The sequence below is a fragment of the Hipposideros armiger genome, unplaced genomic scaffold (genome assembly GCF_001890085.2).
Source record: "Hipposideros armiger isolate ML-2016 unplaced genomic scaffold, ASM189008v1 scaffold_186, whole genome shotgun sequence".
Classification (NCBI taxonomy): domain Eukaryota; kingdom Metazoa; phylum Chordata; class Mammalia; order Chiroptera; family Hipposideridae; genus Hipposideros; species Hipposideros armiger.
In genome coordinates, this window is record NW_017731536.1 from 598,513 (window position 1) to 612,173 (window position 13,661).

The 13,661-nt window shown below is 47.4% G+C and overlaps 1 protein-coding gene across 1 annotated transcript in view; it reads right to left on the reverse strand.

Annotated features, from left to right (window-relative positions):
- LOXHD1 (lipoxygenase homology PLAT domains 1) overlaps positions 1–13,661 on the reverse strand; it is a 158,805-nt gene that overhangs the window by 61,755 nt on the left and 83,389 nt on the right. The window contains exons 21-26 of the mRNA XM_019652717.1: positions 12,837–13,308; positions 12,198–12,352; positions 10,327–10,460; positions 5,999–6,153; positions 4,960–5,147; positions 583–908 (exon numbers count right to left, since the gene is read on the reverse strand). Coding sequence (XP_019508262.1) covers positions 583–908; positions 4,960–5,147; positions 5,999–6,153; positions 10,327–10,460; positions 12,198–12,352; positions 12,837–13,308 — 1,430 coding nt within the window. The remainder of the gene's footprint in view (positions 1–582; positions 909–4,959; positions 5,148–5,998; positions 6,154–10,326; positions 10,461–12,197; positions 12,353–12,836; positions 13,309–13,661) is intronic.

Sequence of the window (13,661 nt, forward strand, 5' to 3'; positions counted from 1 at the left end):
TGTCTGGGTTTGGTTCAGATTTTAGAATATTCAGACAGATTTTTATAGTTTGGTTGATTTCAGTTTGAGTCCCAGTATCTAGTATGTACCTACATATACCAGTGCATAAATATTTAATACATACTTTTTGATGATGACAGTGGAAGGGAAGTGTCAAAACTTTATCTAATTATTCCCCTTCCTCTTTTCCTTTCACTGGTAAAAGGGATTACATTTAGCTTCTTTTCAACTTCCTTCCCCCACCCTCCCCCACCTCCCAATCAGGATAAAATCTTATAGTGGTGATTTCTCTGGTATATTAGTGAATGGAATGAGGACTGATGATTGGGTTGATAATAATATCTCACAATTAGACCTTTATCTTTCTTCCTTTTTGGATCTTACAACCATCCCGCATTCTTATTTCTGTTTTTCAGACAAGGAAACTGAATCCCAGAGAGGTCAGGCTCTCTGCCTGCTGTCACCAGCTAGTTTGGGGTGGAGCTTAGAATGAGTCCCATATGGTTTTTTTCCCCCTGGGACCAGCCCACAGTTTGCATGAGGCCCAGGGAATTTGGGAAAGGAGGAAGAGACCCAAATCGCTAAGGTTGGCCTGGCACAGAGTGGACCCTGAAGGAGGGATTGGGACCCAGTTGGGGGAGCGGGCGATGGAGCCTGGAAGCAGAGCAGCCTTGCTGTGTATAGTTCCTACATGGTGTGTACAGCCTCGTCTGCAGCTCCACGTGGAAGAGATCCCTGACGATGGCCCCGTCGTCTTCATCCTTGGACAGCCAGCGGCCGCAGGGGAATGTCATGCACTTGCCAAGCGATGGGGCATCAACCTCTACCCACTCTAAAAACCAGCTCGGAGACTTGCCTGGAAGGAGAGAAGACACAGAACCCATCAAGGGCTTCCACAGGGTGGTTTCCTATGGACCGCTTCAGGGACTCCAAACATCCTTCCTCACTCAACGGCTGATCCCTACAGCTTCCCCGTGAACGTGCCGTCCCTTTTGCTTCCAGCACTGCTAAACTGATTCCTGTAGGAACATGCACCCAGCTGAAGCTGGATTACACTCCAGGCTGCTGTCAATAAAATTAGCAGGCGTAAAAGAGCGTGGGGAAGAGATGACAAGAGGGCAGAGTCTGAGGGGAGAAAAGCAAGGACATTGTCCCTGGTGGAAGGCATTCCAAATAGGGAGCCCAGACATGCTGAAGAGAGCCTGTGTTAACAAGGACTTTATCATTTCACCCAGTGACGGGAATGACACTCCCAGACCCCTGGCCTCAGTTTGTGACTCATGAAGGGCAGGGAAATCATTGAAGGACTGATGGTCCATCTTTTCTGGGAAAAGGAGGGCTCAAGTTTAAAGAAAGGAATGGAAGCCAGGCAGAGAACCCCGTCCCTCAGTCCCAGGTGCTAGGAGGACGGACACCTTCTGTAGGCTTAGAAGACATGGTCTGAAGACCCAGAAAATGAGTCTGGCTTTACTGAGTGAGAATAAACTTGGATTCATCCTTTGTCTTGCTGGAGTGTCAGTGGGTTCTGGAAAGGACTGGCTAGATCAGTGATTCTCAAATGGGGGTCCCCAGAGCAGTAGCCTCAGTATCACTTGTGAGAAATATAAACTCTTGGGCCCCACCCCAGACCTACTGAATCAAAGAGTCTGAGGGTGGGACCTAGAAATCTGTGTTTTAACAAGCCCCCCTTTCCCCAGGTGGTTCTGATGCCCACTCAAGTTTGAGAACGACTGAGCTAGATCAGGGATTCTCAAATCTGGCTGCACAGTGACATTACTGGGGGTGGGGGATGGGGGAAGGCTCTAAAATTCACCAGTGTTCAGGCCCCCACCCCAGGCCAATTAGATCAGAATTTCTGCTTGTAGCCAGGGCTCCATTGGGCTGAAGGGATTGAAGATGTTGTGTCATTATNCAGAGATACTAAGTAACCTACCCAAGATCACACAGCTAGTGAGTGGCCAAGTCAGGATCTGAACTTAGGTGATTTTGCCCCAGCCACTGGTCTGGGTGCCTGACCACTGCCTGGCACTGCCACATCCCATATAGCGCACATGTGAGTAAGACTGATAATCACGTCCCTAGCACAGAGTCAGGGACAACCCATGAGTCATTGACCTCTTTGACATTCCATTTTTCCAAAATGGATAGACTTCCTATTAGCTACCTTACATGCTACCTTACAAGTGCAGGGACAGTTATATTGCACGCGCGCGCGCGCGTGTGTGTGTGTGTGTGTGTGTGTGTGTGTGTGTGTGTGTGTGTGAAATTATTCCTCCCTGATAAAAAGTGTTCTTACATCTCTTGTCCTGTTTTTCAGCCCAGGGCTCCTGGTAGCTATCATAGTACTATTTCCACTTCAGAAGCAATAAACCAGAGCTAAGGGGAAATGGTTCATATCTGGATGACGAAGCAAATCAATGAGAGCCCAGAGCCTGACTCCATAGGGACCTCACGGGCAGGCTGAGGCTCTTCCAGATGGTCACCAGCCAGCTGCAGATCCAAAGAGATGACACCTACTTTCCTTGTTCCAGAGCTAATTTCCTCCTCATCGGCAACACCTGTTTGAACACTAAAAGTCACGCCTGGCTGANCAATGCATTCATTATACATTATCTAACCTACTAAATAATAACATTGAATGTTTACTGAGGGTCATTTTGACTCAAATATTTTACTCATTCAATTTCTTGAAATCCACAACTCTGTGAGACATGCATTAGTTTAATCTCCATTTTACAAATGGGGGAAAGTAAAGTACAGAGAGATTAAGCAACTCTCCCAAGGTGACACAGATAAGTGATAGAGCAGAAGTTTAAAACCCATCAGTCAGGCTTGTGTCCGTGCTTTACCATCACACCATTGTATTAGCACGTGAGCTAAAATTATAAGACCCCAAGATCATAGATTAGGTTGCTTTGTCCTTCAACAATGCTTAGCACAAGGCTCTGGACCCATAGGATTTTGAGCAAATACACGATGGCTTTTTGAGGGACCAACTCTCTCTGAACTCACTCTGAATGGCTGGACAGGTAGCTGACTCCATCACTAAGTACTGCTTCTCTGAGTACCTGGGCAGAGGTTCCAGAATGACCCCAAATCCCCTGAGTATCTCATGTTGAGAATACCATGGAACCGATTGGCTGAATCTCACTGGGGGCGGGGAAGAGCCACCATTTTCCTTATTGGGGTGGAGTTAGAGTTAGGGCTACCGCTGCCATTAGAACAGAAGGAGAAAGCTGGCAGAAATCACAGGGGAGAGACCACTCACTGTTTGGATTGGGGAGCCCCTTAATTATACTTTTGAAAGGGAAACAGAATGGTGTCTCCAAGAAGGACACAAGAAATGGCATAAAACTTTCAGAAAGACCTAGAAAAAGATGGACCACAGAGTTGGTCACCATTACCTGGGGTGAGGACGCTGAAAGGAAGGCAATTCACATGGCTTCCACACACTTCTAGGGCTGTAGAGGCAGCAATGAGGAGAGGAGAGAGGGCAGGGACTCTCTGTCCCCATGGAGTGCAGTAGGACTGCCTTAGGAAGATTTAGGAAGAATTTCCAAAGGAATCAACATTCACAACCCAGGTAGACAAATGACCTCATGCAGAGATTTTCTAAGAAAAAAGAAATTGCTTTTCTCTGATAAGGCTAGTTGCATGCAATTTGTCAAGAGTCAGAGGCATGCAAGAATACACAATGGGAAAAAGACAGTCTCTTCCATAAATGGTGCTGGGAAAACTGGATATTCACACGTAAAGGAGTTAATTTGGACCTTATTTTACACCATACACAAAAATCGACTCAAAATGGATTAAAGACTCAAACATAAGCCCTGAAAACTGTAAAGTCCCAAGAAGAAAACATAGGGCAAAAACTTCATGACATTAGCCTTGGCAATGATTTCATGGATATGACACCAAAAGCACAGACAGCAATTCCGCCCCCACCAAAAAAATGGACTAAGGATCTAAATAGACATTCCTGCAAAGAAGATACACAAATGGCCAACAGTATATATATATATATATATATATATATATATATATATATATACTCATTGTTCTGATTATCAGGGAGTTGCAAATCAAAACCACAATGAGATATCACCTCATACCTGTCAGGATGTCTACTATCAAAAAAATAAAAGATGACAAGTGTGGGTGAGGATGTGGAGAAATTGGAACCTTTGCACATAGTTGGTGGGAATGCAAAATAGTACAGTTGCTATGAAAAATAGTATTAAACTTCCTCAAAAAATTAAAAATAGAACTATCACATGATATAAAAATCCTACTTCTGGGTATACTCGTATGTCCAAAAGAATTGAAATCAGGATCTTGACAAGATATTAGCACCCCCACGTTCATTGCAACACTATTCACAATGGCTAAGATGTGGAAACAACCTACATCATCTGATGTCCACCAACAGAAGAGTGGATAAAGAAAATGTGGTCTAGACACACAATGGAGTACTATTTAGGCTTTTGTAAAGAAGGACATTCTGCTATATGCAACAATGTAGATGGTCCTTGAGGACAATACACTATATGAAATAAGTCAGACACAGAAAGACAAATACAGAATGTTTCCACTTATATGAGGAATCCCAAATAGCCAAATTCATAAAATCAAAGATTGGAATGGTGGTTACCAGGATCTGGGGAGAGGGAGAAATGTAGAGTTATTAACCAGCAGGCATAAAGATTCAGTATAGTAAGATGAACAAGCTCTAGAGAACTGCTGTACAACACATACCTACAGCCAACAGTAATGTATTGTACATTTAAAATTTAAGAGAATAGATCTCATGTGAAGTGTTCTTCCCATCATGAAATAAAATGAAATAAAATAATAAAGGAGAATACTTAAAATGGCTTTTTAAGGGAGGGAGGGAGGGAGAGGGAAGTGGGGGGAGAGAGAGAGAATGAGAGAGAGAAAATGAGAGACAGAAAGGAGTACAACCAGGATTTCCTTGGAACATGCTGCTGGAGCCTTCCAGTCTCCCTGGGGAGAATGTGTGTGGCCCCGCATTGCTTTCTTACCAGTGTTTTCTAGCGTGCCATAGAGCGTGAGGAAGACGTTGGCATCGGTGCCTGCATCCTTTTTGTCCCCAGTCTTTACGGTCACTGAGAATGTGGTACATTTATCTGCAGGAGAGGAGTGTGGAGAAGTGAGTGATAGATTGCTCCTTCCATGAAGGAAGCCAAGAGGAAATGTACTGAGCATGTTTCGATGTTCACGTTGACTATTCCTGTGAATAGCTTTACTAGCAGGATGTGTTGCTCTGCGGTTGCGTTTGGTCTGAAAAGCAGACATGAGGCCTCCTTCACCTCCAGCTCACACAGGAAGCCCTCAAATCAGTCGCGTTGTAGGATGCTTAGGGGAGACTTCAGGTTACTGTGAGGGTCAGGGACTCATCAGCTAGGAGCCCAGGTCTGATTCTTCCAGGTTGGGAAGAATTTTAAAGATGCAAGTTTCAAGGAAAGGAGCACAAGCATCACAGAACGTCTGAAAGTTCATTCTTTCCCTTGACAAAAATGGACTGAGATCCTCTAATGTGCCTGGAGGGGAGGACACAAGACTAAGTCAGAACCAGCTACAACCTTCTATTCTATTCCATTCTATTCTATTCTATTCTATTCTATTCCATTCCATTCCATTCCATTCCACTCCATTCTAATTTCGTTTCATTTCATTTCATTCCATTCCATTCTATTCCATTCCATTCTATTCCATTCCATTCTAATTCCATTCCATTCCATTCCTTTCCTTTCCATTCCTTTCCATTCCAAGACTTGTGCTTTATACCCAGCCTTATGCAATGGGAATATGTCCTCCTCACTTCCCCATTCTTGCCATGGAGTAATAAGAGGGCAATACAGATAGAATGCCCGAGGGAGAAGCATCCAGAGCTCACAGGAGGAGGGAAGATGGAGACCTAGGATGGGGGAGAGACAGGGGGAGGGATGCTGGAGAGAAGAAATGATCTTGAGGCAACCTTTCTGCTCTAGGCCCATGTTGTCGAGGGAGTTGTCACCACCCGGGTTCTCATCGTCCGTTAGCACATAGGACTCATCCACTGGCAGCAGCTCCCTGAATAGTTGCCCATCATCTTCATCCACTGCCAGCCAGCGTTGGCACAGGAAGTAGTACCTGTGGGGGCGGGAAATGAGGAAAGGCTGGGAATGTCTTCTTGGAAAGATCTTATGAAAGACTAGTCATGGACTGAGAAATGAGAGGCCCTCGGTGGTGCCAAACGCTCCCCTCTCTACCCCGCCACAGCATCGCCCTTCCATCCTATCTAGCCTGGTAATCACCCCACTAGTGTCACTTTCCCTGAATAGAGAACAAACGTGGGGATGAGTCTGCAGGCAACCCAGTGAAAATGTCTGTGTAACACTGCCTGGAGCATAGCAAACCCTCAATCGGGGCCATATTGAAGGCATCTAAAAGAAGAGGAACTTTTGAGGACTGTTTCAACCCTTTCTGGAATACATCTATTAGCCAAAGCTACTTTCACAGAGAGGGTTATACGTAAAAACTGCTCAATATGTAAGTGTTGAATTGTAGTGAGATGACCCAATTATGCTCTTGGAAGGTACAAAGAGTGTGGATAAGGAGCTGGCACAGCAGTCAGCTGGGGCATCTGAGGAAGGGAGGTCCAGGTTAGACTCCTCAGCGTAGAGGCCAGGCCTGGGGCAATGGAAGTGCCTGAATAGGAAGGAAAGTAGACCAGGCATGAGAGATGCCGCAGAGTGGGACAATTAAGGACACATCCCTGGAGCCAGACTGGGTTCAAATCCTGGCTCTGCCACTTACCGTCATGTGACCTTGAATTAGAGTTGCCCGATTTAGCCAAGAAAAATCACAGGACACCCAGTTAAACTTGAATTTTAGATAAGCAATGAATATGTTTTATTGTAAGTATGTCCTATTCAATATTTGGGATGTACTAAAATATTAGTCATTGCTCATCAGAAAAACTGAGGCAGAAACCGGTAAAATGACTCTACCAAGGCCACACACAAGCCAAGAGTAGGAGAGAAAGGAATTGAGCCTAATACATCTATCTCCCACACTGTCACCATTTTCCACTCTTCAAAGGTCGAGTCTGACCTAGCTGTTTCACCCCCAGCACTGGGTAGGGCATGTGTTTGTTGAGTTAATGAATGAATCAATACATCAGACAAAACTTTTATTCATTATTTGACTTAATAAGTATTTATGGTATGCCTAGTGTGTGCCATGTACTCTTCTAACTATTGGGGAGGACACAGCAATAAACAGAACAGATGAAGTCATTACCTTATGCATGTGCCTTTTATTTCTATTGCAAGGAGAGGAGCAATAACTAAACACAGCAGTTTACTGTAGGTCAGGTGATAAGTGATATGGAGAAAACCAGAGGAACAGGAATAAATGTTCTGGGGGTTGGAGGGGTGGCCTCACTCAGCAGGTGACACCTGTCAGAAACCTGCCTAGAAAAAGTATGAGAGGGAGCCACTGGAGGAAGGAGTGCCAGGGAGAGGGGGCAGCACATGTGAGGGCACTGGGGTAGGGGGAGGGGAACATGTCTGTTGGGTTCAAGGCACAGCAAGGAGTGAGTAAGACGGGGACCAGGACTGAGAGATAAGGAGGGGGTGTGGGCAACCACCGGAAGTGCTCTCTCTGGCTCTTACCTTGAGTGAAATGGGAGACTCGGCAGGTGGTTGGCAGAGGGGGACATGACCCTGAGGGCTGGACTGCTGTAGACAATAGGAGAGCCAGGGCGAAGCAAGGGGACCAGTCAGGAGACTGACGAGGGGATGGTGAAGATGAAAGAGGGGGTCTGACTCATGCTCTTCTGAAGAAAAAAGTGGCCCACAGATTGGCGGTGAGGCATGAGAGGCAGAAAGGGTCAAGGGCATCTAATTTGCATGGAGGCAGGTGACTGGGTCCAGAGCAGCTGAGGGATGAAGCCAATGTTCACTTATCCTTATCCTGAGCTAATCAAGGTCATGGGAGTGTCCAAGGCACTGTCCACAAGAAAGATTCACTACTCTGATTTTGTTTCTTTGACCTGCCATAATTGTATGTCTGTCTCCCAGAGCAGGCTTTGCTCAGAGCTGCTCTCTGAGCTTGCAAATGGTTGGAGCCAGCTCATCACAGAGCCCTTACTATTGCTTCAATATCAAGGAAACAAGGACATGTAAACACACAACACCAACAAGAAAGGACAGCGAGAGAAGAGAAGATGAGGTGAGTGAGGAGTGGAGAAAGGAAGGAAAAAGAGAAAGGGAGTGGAAGAAGAAAGATGAGTAATGAGAAGGTTCCATCCACAAGAGTGATAAAAATATAAAATATTTGGGTGTAAACTTACCAGGAATGTGTAGCAGCTCTATGTAGAGAATGGTAAAGCATTACTGAGATATCTAAAGGAACATTTGGGTAAATGGAAATGCGTGCCTGGGTGTGGGGAGCACTTATTATTCTAAATATGCAATTCTCCACACATACATTTAATGGCACAGCAATCAAAATTCCAATAGGATTTTTTTCAAGTCACTTAATGTCTTGATTTGAAAAGGTAAGAATAGCTAGTGTTTTTAAAGAATAATCAAAGAGGACAAGTAGCGACAGATATTAAAATAGATTAAAAAGTTACAATAATTTAAAAATTGTTAGGCTGGCCCAGAAATGCCAAATCAATGGAAAAGACTTAACTGGCCTTAACAGAGCTGCAAGGGGAAGCTGAGGATATTCACAGTTTGTCCTTGTCCTCATGTTTTTTGGTAGCTCTTTATCCTTTTCCATATCTTAAATGCCTTCGATTTTCAGAACATCTTGAGAAATAAGCTGGCCTGACATCAGTAAGCCCATTTATCAGAAGAGCAAATGAAAGCCCATCAAGATGAAGCAACTTGTCCAGGGTGACCTGGTGAGTTTCTGGCAGAGGACTTACCCCAGGTCAGGACCCTGGTTCCCAACCATGGGGTTGTACCATGGCCCTCTTGTGCCATCACGATGACCTCATGGAAATCCATGACATAAGGCCACGTGTACGCTGTGCCTCAGCGTCCCCATCTGGAGTAACCTCTTGGGGCAGGATACAGGTGAGAGATGGGGTGAGTTTCATCACCCCCTGCCCTGCACAGAGGGGAGCCCAAGAAGAGGGTATGCCCTAGGAGACACCAGGCTGTAGGCCAAGGAGGTTAACTCAACAAATATTTATTTATTGGGTGCCCACTACATTCCAGGCACTGGAAGGCCCTGGGAAGCTCCACAACCAACTTAGGATCTTGCCTGCTTTCCTCTCTGCCTCCCTCCCCACCTCCCACTGCATCTCAGGTCCTAGTTTCATGTCTATTGCCCCTTAGCCCATTTTGCCCAAGAGTCAGTGTAGCCAAATGATGGTAACAGCAGATTCATCATTGATGGTCTGGAGTCCTATCCTGGCTTTGGAACGAATTGGCTCTGGAGCTGCAGTTTCACCTCCCTGGGGTGGAGGTGGGGGGGGTAGGGAGATGGGGGTCCCTTCACCTGTTAAGAGAATGGCACCCCCTTCCCAACCTAGCTCACATGGTAGTTATGACTCCCCAACAGGGACCTGCAAACTGTGGCCCGTGGGCCAAATCTGCCCACCACCTGCTTATGTACATCTCACAAGCTGAGCATGGATTTTAGATTTTTTTTTTAATGGTTGGGAAAAATCTAAAGACCTCTAATGTTTTGTGACATGTGGAAATTACATGAATTGCAAGTTTCAGTGTCCATAAAGTTTTACTGGAACACGGCCATGTCCATTCATGTAGGTGTCATCTGTGGCTGCTTTCCTGCTGCAAAGGCCAAGTAGAACAGCTGTGACAGAGACCCAATGGCCCCCAAAGCCTAAAATATTTTCTATCTGGACTTCACAGAAAAGGTTTGCTTATCCCTGGTCGAGAACATTAGAATGTACTGGAAGTCGCTTTCTATGTGGAGAAACACATGGGTGACTAGGTCTGGGCACGGAGAGTGGGCCAATAAATGTCGGGCGGAGACAGAAAACCCAGACTTCTGAGTTCATGGCCCTCAAAAACTGGACTGGATGTTCTACCAGACTGTCACCTGACAGGACAAGCAGCTCTCTAGGGGGCTGCCCGATGAGAGGGAAGGGAGGGAGACAAGGCGCACTCAGCCAGCTACATGGGCCACGCCCACATCACAGGCCCCCACCCCCACCTGCAGGCATCACAGCTCCCCCACCTTCACCTGCAGGCATCACAGCCACCCCACCCTCAGCCCTCGTTCCAGGACTCTCTTAGTGGCAGGAATGGCCTGCCCTCCCTTCCCTTCAGCCCTGCTCACGTGGTCTCCTTGTTCATGTCGGTGATGTCTATTCTGTCCAGGAACCAGCTTCCACTGCCGCCTGCATTGTCATGACGAACCCGAACTTTGATCAGGGGCCCCAGGTCAAAGGCGGCGACGGTGAAGGTGTCTGTCTGGGAAGGGTCAGGGTAGCACTCAGAGGGGTGGCACCCTCCCCACCTTGCCATCAGTTTCACCCTCCCAGGACCTGGGGCACCCTGAGGCTGCTGTGAGACCCAAACCAGAAAGGGATACTTTTTGGGATGTGTGTGCATGTGTGCGTGCACGCGTGTGTGTAGGGCCTGTTGCTTGGGTGTGTGCTGTGTGTGCACACGTGTGCATAATCTCCTTCAACCACAAATCTTGATTAAGCACCGGTTATGATCCGAAGTGTAAATCCAAAGTGATTTACAGAAACAGATGACCTGGACTTGCTTGCCATAGAGGCGGGATGACAAAAGGTGTACAAGCATATGTATAGACACTGGAGGAAACAGAAACAGGTGATACCAGGGCCGGATAAGTGAATGGGACCTTCTTGGCTGTAAGTTTGTAAACTCTCTAATACTGAAAAACGTTTCGTATCTATAGAAAACTTGTGGAAATACTACAATGAAATTTTATATACCCTTCACTTAGATTTCTCATTTGCTATCTCTCTCTCTCTCTCTCTCATTTTCTGATCACTTGAAAACAAATGGTAAATACCATGATCCTTCACCCCTAAATTCCTCAGCATAGATTTCCCAAGAACAAGGACATTCTCATATAATCACAGTACAATTACAAAATTCAGGGAACTTAACATCAACAATATTATTACCTAACATAGAGTCTGCATTCAAATTTTATCAGTTGTACCAGTTATGCCTTTTCGCAGCAATTTTCTTCCAATTCAGGAGCACAGTGGCTATAATTTTTAAAGGAAAATACCGAAACACAGAAATAAACCCTGATCCATCAAGTAATGGGAAAGGAGTGTGGAAAGAAAAACCAGGGCCTCTGAAACATATTAAGTGATGAGCCCAGAAGTGTTTTACTGGATTTGGTTTCTTTTTTTTCTCCCTCAATATTCATGAGGGAGCCTGGCTTTGGGACAGGGGCAAGAATGGGAAAGGTGAGATGAGGGACAGTCTTCTAGCCAGAGGATATTACACAATCTCTAAGGACAAAGATGACAGCTGTGTTTCCCATGCTTTTCCCACTCTAGCTGGAGGAGGGAGGTAGAGCATTTCTTCCCAATGCTCAAAAGCCTTTGTGGCTCCCACCACCTCAGGTTGCAGTTCAGGCTTCTCGGCCTCTCCTTCAAGGCCCTCATTGCCCCATCCCTTAAGTGGGTCTCATCAAGCTTCCCAGAGGCAGCACCCACTCAGCATGAACCGCAGTGCAATGGGGAGACTCACTGTCCTTGAACTGGCCTTCTGCCTTTCCACCCCTACATCTTTGTCATGAGATCCTGTCTTTGGAGAACACCTCTCATGGCCATCTTTAGACATCTACAACATACGCAGCCACCAAGGCCCAGGTAACATCACTCTTTCCTACCAAGTTGTCCCCAAAGTGCCATCTTATGGTCAATACTTCCTCCTTGAACCCCTGCTCCAGTCAGTCAGCACGTGAGAGTCTGCTGGTTATCCTATCTATGGTTAGTTCCTGTGGGCTTCATGGAGTTGGACCCCCACCTGTGCCTCTCTTATGCCCCCTACTGGTGCTTACAAAGGAGGCACTTCCATGACACCTAGTTGTGTTTAACAAAGCTCACTGCTGGACACAATGGTCATTGTGGGTGAGGCAGCCTTGAGAATCACCAGAGGGCTCCCTACATCTGAATCCCAACCACCTAGCCAAGGGCCGGAAAGTCCATACCCTACCTGCCCCTGCTTAAACTTGCTGGAGTTGTCCGAATTCTTCAGAGGCCGCTCGCCTGTGTCCCCATACTCTTGACCATAGATGGTCAGGTAGACGTTGGCACTGGTGGCAGCATTGGGCACGGTCCCTGTGATCACCTGGACCGTATAGGTGTTGGCTGGAGATAGAGAAAGACTCAGTGTTAAGGACACCTGGGCCTCAGAGTGGCCCTGAGGCTCAGCCTCTAGGATACAGGCAGATGGTGGAAACAGGAAGGACCTACAGACCGTCTTCACATCGACACTAAGCTGGAACTGAACTTTTCCCTCCTCCCTACCCAAGGCGTTCCTTTGCCACGAAGCCCAAGAAGTCATGGGAAAATTCGCCCTCAGAAACCCTCCTACCTTATGCCCCCAACACTGAGTTCTATCAGGGCTCCTCCTCAAGTCGTCCAATTCTTCTGAGAGCCACAGGACAAGAACAATGCTAACCCCCGACAGAGAACTGTCCATGGTGGCATTTTTCAGACACAGGTCAGGAGAGCTATTTCGGAGCCATGATGGGTGCCCACCTAGGGGGCCTCCATGTGACAGAAGATCTAGGCCCCCTCCCCCCTCCCTGGGCCCCCTGTAGGGGACTGTCTGACCCCTCCTCAAGCTTACGCTCAGGAACGGTATCGCCAACAGGCGCCAGCTCCACGACAATCTCATTGTCCTCCTTGTTCCGGGCCAGCCAGCGGTTAGCAATGAACTTGTACTCCTCAACCACCTCCTCCATGCCCGGCCCGAACTCCTCCTCCTCCTCCTCCTCCTCAGTCTCCTCCTCCTCCTCTTCAGAGGACGACTCCTCCGATGAAGACTCCTCTTCCTCTTTCTCCTCCTCCTCCTCCTCCTCGCTGCCCTTTTTCTTCTTCATCTTCTTCTGCAGCTTGGCCTTCAGCCGCTCCTTCTTGAGCAGCTGCTCCAGCTTGGCCTTCTCCTTTTGCTTCTGCTCCTCCTCCTCGGGGGTGAGCTCCACCTCCAGCACCAGCAACTGCCGCAGCCACAGCGTGTCCACGAACCAGGCGGGCGAGGAGCCCTCGTCCGTGTGCCCCAGCCGGATCTTAAAGATCTCGCCCACGTCAACCGCTTCCAGCTGTGCAAAGCGCAGGGCAGTGGCTGGGGTGGCCCCTGGCATCCTCCCCGCCTCCCCTGCAGAGCCAAGCATGGGGCTGTGTGCGCAGCCACGGGATGGAGAGGCTCAGGCCCTCTGAACACAGAAGCTTCCACCAGCTCCCTTTCGCCTACACATCCGGCTTGGTTTCTTGGCCCTCCAGGACCTCTTGCTGGCCTCACCTTCCACCCAGACTTATGTCCTTCTAAACCCCTGTGTTGGTCAAGATGCTCGCCCTCTCTCTCCCTCTCTCTCTCTCTCTCTCTCTCTCTCTCTCTCACACACACACACACACACACACCACCAACACACTCATTATTCCTATTTCCACATCT